The sequence below is a fragment of the Molossus molossus genome, unplaced genomic scaffold (assembly GCF_014108415.1).
Source record: "Molossus molossus isolate mMolMol1 unplaced genomic scaffold, mMolMol1.p scaffold_m16_p_4, whole genome shotgun sequence".
NCBI lineage: Eukaryota > Metazoa > Chordata > Mammalia > Chiroptera > Molossidae > Molossus > Molossus molossus.
Window position 1 is genome coordinate 49,701,853 of NW_023425377.1, and position 7,215 is coordinate 49,709,067.

General features: G+C 38.3%; 1 protein-coding gene across 1 annotated transcript; it reads left to right on the forward strand.

Moving 5' to 3' along the window:
* The first annotated feature begins 5,064 nt into the window (after nucleotides 1–5,064).
* On the forward strand, nucleotides 5,065–6,097 carry LOC118615394 (voltage-dependent anion-selective channel protein 3-like). Its single transcript, XM_036240310.1, has one exon. It carries the CDS (start codon nucleotides 5,150–5,152, stop codon nucleotides 5,999–6,001), a length of 852 nt encoding a protein of 283 aa, XP_036096203.1. The 5' UTR covers nucleotides 5,065–5,149; the 3' UTR covers nucleotides 6,002–6,097.
* The last annotated feature ends 1,118 nt before the right edge of the window (nucleotides 6,098–7,215 follow it).

The window sequence follows — 7,215 nt, forward strand, 5'->3', positions numbered from 1 at the left end:
ATCTCGACATAATAAAGGCCATATATGAAAGACCTACAGCCAACATCATACTCAATGAACAGAAACTAAAAACATTTCCATTAAGAACAGGAACAAGACAGGGATGTCCACTTTCGCCACTCTTATTTAACATTGTACTGGAAGTCTTAGCCACAGCAATCAGATATGAAGAAAAAATAAAAGGGATCCAAATTGGAAAGGAGGAAGTGAAACTGTCATTATTTGCAGATGACATGATATTGTACATAGAAAACCCTAAAGACTCCATCAAAAATCTATTAGACTTAATAAATGAATTTGGCAAAGTAGCAGGATACAAAATTAACGTCAAGAAATCGACGGCATTCTTGTACATCAATGATGAACTCACAGAAAGAGAAACTGAAAAAACAATGCCATTTACCTACGCTCCAAAAAATTTACGATACCTAGGAATAAACTTAACCAAAGAAGTAAAGGACCTATTTGCAGAAAATTACAGGTCATTGAAAAAAGAAATAGAGGAAGATATAAAAAATGGAAGCACATACCCTGTTCATGGATTGGAAGAACTAACATCATTAAAATATCCATACTATCCAAAGCAATCTATAGATTCAATGCAATCCCCATCAAAATACCAACGACATATTTCATAGAACTAGAACAAATACTTCAAAAGTTCATATGGAACCAAAAAAGACCCTGAATAGCCACAGCAATCTTGAAAAAGAAGAACAAAGTTGGAGGGATCACAATACCAGATATCAGGTTATACTACAAAGCGACTGTAACCAAAACAGCCTGGTACTGGCACAAGAACAGGCATATAGACCAGTGGAACAGAACTGAAAACCCAGTAATGGACCCAAGGCAATACGCTCAATTAATATTTGACAAAGGTGGCAAGAGCATACAGTGGAGTAAAGACAGCCTCTTTAATAAATGGTGTTGGGAAAATTGGACACCTACATGCAAAAAAATGAAACTAGACCATCAACTTACACCATACACAAAAATAAACTCAAAATGGATAAAAGACTTAAATGTGACCCGTGAATCCATAAAAATTCTAGAAGAAAATGTAGGCAACAAAATTTCGGACATCATACGGAGCAGAATTTTCACTGATACATCACCTAAGGCAACAGAAATAAAGGAGAAAATGAACACATAGGACTACATCAAACTAAAAAGCTTCTGCACAGCAAAAGAAACAATCATCAAAATGGAAAGGCAACCCACTGTATGGGAGAACATCATTGCCAATGATGTATCAGATAAGGGGTTAATTTCCAATATATACAGAGTGCTCATACATCTCCACAAAAGGAAGACAAAGAACCCAATTAAAGAATGGGCAGAGGAGCTGAATAGACACCTCTCCAAACAGGACATACAAATGGCCAAGAGACATATGAAGAAATACTCAACATCACTAATCATGAGAGAGATGCAAATTAAAACAACAATGAGGTATCACCTCACACCTGTCAGAATGGCCGCCATCAACAAATCATCAAACAACAAGTGTTGGAGAGAGTGTGGAGAAAAGGGGACTCTAATACACTGCTGGTGGGAATGCAGACTGGTGCAGCCGCTGTGGAAAACAATATGGTGCTACCTCAAAAAATTAAAAATTGAACTTCCATTTGACCCAGTGATCCCACTGCTGGGAATATACCCTAAGAAGCCTGAAACACCAATCAGGAAGAATATATGTACCCCCATGTTCATAGCAGCACTATTTACAATAGCTAAGATCTGGAAACAGCCCAAGTGTCCACCAGTAGACGAATGGATCAAAAAGCTGTGGTACATATACACAATGGAATACTATGCAGCGGTAAGAAAGAAAGATCTCTTATCCTTTGAGACGACATGGAGGGACCTGGAAAGTATTATCCTAAGTGAAAGAAGCCAAGCAGAAAAAGACAAATACCACATGATCTCACTTATATATGGAATATAATGAACATAACAGTCTGAGGAATACAGTAGACCCAGACACATGGAAGTAGGGCACAGACTGACATCCCTCAGAAGAGGGGATGGTGGGTGGGAGGGTGGGAAGAGATAAACCACAGAACTTATATGCATGTATGCATGACCAATGGACATGGACAACTAAGCCGGGGACAGGGTGGATGGGGGGTGGGGGGGGCCAATGGGGTAAAAAGGTAAAATATCTGTAACAAAGAAATAAATAAATAAATAAATTCAAAAAATAAATAAATAAATAAATAAATAAATAAAAATTAAAAAAAAAAAAGAAATCGATGGCCTTCTTATACACCAATGATGAACTCACAGAAAGAGAAACTAAGAAAACAATCCCATTTACCATTGCAGCAAAAAAATTAAGATACCTAGGAATAAACTTAAGCAAAGAAATAAAGGACCTATTTGCAGAAAACTACAGGTCTTGAAAAAAAATAGAGGAAGATATAAAAAAGTGGAAGCACATACCCTGTTCATGGATTGGAAGAATTAACATCATTAAAATGTCCATATTACACAAAGCAATCTATAGATTCAATGCAATCCCCATCAAAATACCAACAGCATACTTCACAGAATTAGAACATGTACTTCAAAAGTTCATATGGAACCAAAAAAGGCCTCGAATAGCCACAGCAATCTTGAAAAGAAAGAACAACGTTGGAGGGATCACATTACCAGAGTTCAGGTTATACTACAAAGCCATTGTAATCAAAACAGCCTGGTACTGGCACAAGAACAGGCATATAGACCAGTGGAACAGAACAGAGAACCCAGAAATGGACCCAAGGCAATATGCTCAATTATAATTGACAAAGGTGGCAAGAGCATACAGTGGAGTAAGGACAGCCTCTTTAATAAATGGTGCTGGGAAAATTGGACAGCTACATGCAGAAAAATAAAACTAGACCACCAACTTACACCATACACAAGAATAAACTCAAAATGGATAAAAGACATAAATGTGACTCATGAATCCATAAAAATCCTAGAAGAACCTGTAGGCAACAAAATTTCAAACATCATACGCAGCAGAATTTTCACTGATACATCACCTAAGGCAATAGAAACAAAGGAGAAAATGAACACATGGGACTACATCAAACTCAAAAGCTTCTGCACAGCGAAAGATAGAATCATCAAAATGGAAAGGCTACCCATTGTATGGGAGAGCATAATTGCCAATGACATATCAGATAAGGGGTTAATTTCCAATATATGCAGAGTGCTCATACAACTCCACAAAAGGAAGACAAAGAACTCAATTAAAAAATGGGCAGAGGAACTAAATAGACACCTTTCCAAACAGAACATACAAATGGCTAAGAGACATATGAAGAAATGCTCATCATCACTAATCATCAGAGAGATGCAAATTAAAACAACAATGAGGTATCACCTCACACCTGTCAGAATGGCCGCCAACAACAAATCATCAAACAACAAGTGTTGGCGAGGGTGTAGAGAAAAGGAGACTCTAGTACACTGCTGGTGGGAATGCAGACTGGTGCAGCCACTATGGAAAACACTATGGTGTTACCTCAAAAAATTAACAATTGAACTTCCATTTGACCCAGTGATCCCACTTCTAGGAATACACCCTAAGATACCTGAAACACCAATCAGAAAGAATATATGTACCCCCATGTTTGTAGCAGCACTATTTACAATAGCTAAGATCTTGAAACAGCGCAAGTGTCCATCAGTAGATGATGAATAAAATATCTGTGGTACATATACACAATGGAGTACTACGCAGCTGTAAAAATGAAAGATCTCTTATCCTTTGAGACGACATGGAGGGAACTGGAAAATATCATCCTAAGTGAAACAAGCCAAATAGAGAAAGACAAGTATCATATGATCTCACTTATTTGTGGAATATAATGAACATAACAGTCTGAGGAATGGGGTAGTCCCAGAGACGTGGAAGTCGGGTACAGACTGATAATCCCCAAAAGAGGGAGTGGTGGGGGAGAGATAAACCACAGAACTTATATGCATGTATGTATGAACAGTGGACATGCACAACAAACTGGGGACAGGGCGGAGAGTGAGGGGAGGGGGGAATCAGTGGGGGGAAAAGGAGAAACATCTGTAACAAAAATTAATTAATAAAAGAATAAATAAATTTAAAAAATGCTGAAGAGACTGTTGTAAGAAGAAGAAATATAAAGAGAAAAAGACAGAGAGAGAGAGGAAAACAGGCATAAAATTAAAATGTTAACTAATAAGTATCTATTAATAATTACCTTAAATGTAAATGGCTTAAATGCTCCAATCAAAAGACATAAGGTCACTGATTGGATTAAAAAACCGCAACCCATATATATGCTGTCTACAAGAGACCCACCTCAAAACAAAAAACTCACACAGGATGAAAGTGAAGGGTTGAAAAAAAAATTTCCAAGCAAATGGAAATGAAAAAAAAAAAAAGCTGGTGTAGCAATACTCATATCTGACCAGATAGATTCAAAACAAGGGCCATAATAAAAGACAATTATGGTCACTACATAATATTAAAGGGATCAATCCAACAAGAGAATATAACCCTGGTAAACATATACGCACCAAATATGAGAGCACCAAAATATATTTATAAACTTCTAGAGGACTTCAAGGGAGAGATCAATAGCAATACAATCATAATGGGTGACTTGTGACTTTAACACGCCACTAACACCACTAAATAGGTCTTCTAGACAAAAAATTAACAAGGACATAGAGTCCTTACAAGATGAACTAGATCACTTGGACTTCATTGATATTTACAGAACATTTCACCCGAAAGTTGCAAAATATACATTCTTCTCAAGTGCACATGGGACATTCTCAAAGATAGACCACATGTTAAGACACAAAGCAACTCTCTACAAATTCAAGAAGACTGAAATCATATCAACCATCGCAGATCACAGTGGCATAAAACTAGAACTCAATTACAATAAAAACACAAAAAAAAAAAACATTCACCAGTTGTTCCTCCCCGCACGCAGCTCCTCGGCGCGCGACCCCGGTGTGACACCACGTTGCAACCGCGGTGCGAGGGGAAGCAGGGGCGTGCAGGCGCCGCGGGGGGAGTAAGGCCGCGCAGGCACGGTCGGCGTTGGTTGAAGAAGACCTTCAGCGTTGCCCTGGCGGAGCAGCGACCTGCTCTCTGGGTGGAGATATGTGTAACACACCAACTTACTGTGACCTAGGAAAGGCTGCCAAGGATGTCTTCAACAAAGGATATGGGTTTGGCATGGTTAAAATAGATCTGAGAACCAAGTCATGTAGTGGAGTGGAATTTTCTACTTCTGGTCATGCTTATACTGACACAGGGAAAGCATCAGGCAACCTAGAGACCAAATACAAGGTCTGTAACTATGGACTTACCTTCACTCAAAAATGGAACACAGACAATACTCTTGGAACAGAAATCTCTTTGGAGAATAAGTTGGCTGAAGGGTTGAAACTGACTCTTGATACCACATTTGTACCGAACACAGGAAAGAAGAGTGGGAAATTGAAGGCCTCCTACAAACGGGATTGTTTCAGTCTTGGCAGTAATGTTGATATAGATTTTTCTGGCCCAACCATCTATGGCTGGGCTGTGCTAGCCTTTGAAGGCTGGCTTGCTGGTTATCAGATGAGTTTTGACACAGCCAAGTCTAAACTGTCACAGAATAATTTCGCCCTGGGTTACAAGGCTGCAGACTTCCAGCTGCACACTCATGTGAATGATGGCACTGAATTTGGAGGGTCTATCTACCAGAAGGTTAATGAGAAGATTGAAACATCAATAAACCTTGCTTGGACAGCTGGCAGTAACAACACCCGTTTTGGCATTGCTGCTAAATACAAGCTGGACTGTAGAACTTCTCTCTCTGCTAAAGTAAATAATGCCAGCCTGATCGGACTGGGTTATACTCAGACTCTTCGACCAGGAGTTAAACTGACCCTATCAGCTTTAATCGATGGAAAGAACTTCAATGCTGAAGGTCACAAGGTTGGGTTGGGATTTGAACTAGAAGCTTAATGCAGTTTTGAATAAAGCATCAGATTTCTCCCTGGAGATGAAGAGAAATGAACCCACTATGTTTTGGCCTTAAAATTCTTCTCTGAAATTTCAAAAGTGTGAACTTTTTATTCTTCCAAAGAATGGTAATCCTCCCCACACTGAAGTCTAGAGATTGCAAGTCCATCCTAAGGGAGGTGCTTGAAGGCATGCCTGGAAGTTGTCATGTGTGTGCCACATTTCAGTTCAGTTCTGCAGTATTATTTAAATGTGTTCCTCAGCGACAATGTAGTGTCATGTTGTAAAGGAAATAACTTGATCCTCCAGTTTGTACATCACATCCTGCATGTCCCACACCACTTTTCATGACCTTTTAATATATTGGTCTCTGTGCTGTAGTGCAATCTTTGGTTTTGCATCAGAGTAAAATAAAATAAACCCATCACATTTAAAAAAAAACAAAAAACATTCAAACACTGGGACGCTAAATAGCATGTTATTAAACAACAAATGGGTTACTAACGAGATCAAAAAGGAAATTAAAAACTTCTTGGAAACCAATGAAAAAGAAAAACACACAACAACACAAAATCTATGGGATACAGTGAAAGCAGTTCTGAGAGGGAAGTTCATAGCACTACAGGCCTACCTCAAGAAACAAGAAAAATTCCTAATTTACTTTCTAATCCTACACATTAAAGAACTAGAAAGTAAACAAAAAGAAAAACCCAGATCTAATAGGGGAAAGGAAACATTAGAGGTCAGAGCAGAAATAAATGACAGACAGACTAAAAAACAACAACTCAAAAGATCAATGAAACAAAAAGCTGGTTCTTTGAAAAGATAAACAAGATCAATGGACCTTTAGCTCGACTCACCAAAAAACAAAAAGAGTGAAACCAAATAAACAAAATCAGAAACAAAAGAGAAGTAACAACTGACACCACAGAAATAAAAAGGATCATCAAAACATACTATGACCAATTATACCCCAACAAATTGAACAATCTAGGAGAACTGGACAAATTTCTAGAAACATACAGCCTCCCAAAACTGAACCAGGAAGAGATAGAAAACTTGAACAGACCAATAACAAAGGAAATTGAAGATGTAATCAAGACTCTCCCAGCAAACAAAAGCCCAGGCCTAGATGGCTTCATGAGGAAGTTTTACCAAACATTCAAAGAAGATCTAATATCCATTCTCCTCAAACTATTCCAAAAAATCCAAGAGGA

Coding starts and splice junctions, on each gene's coding strand:
- LOC118615394 (XM_036240310.1), top strand. CDS start 5,150: ATGTGTAACACACCAACTTACTGTGACCTAGGAAAGGCTGCCAAGGAT.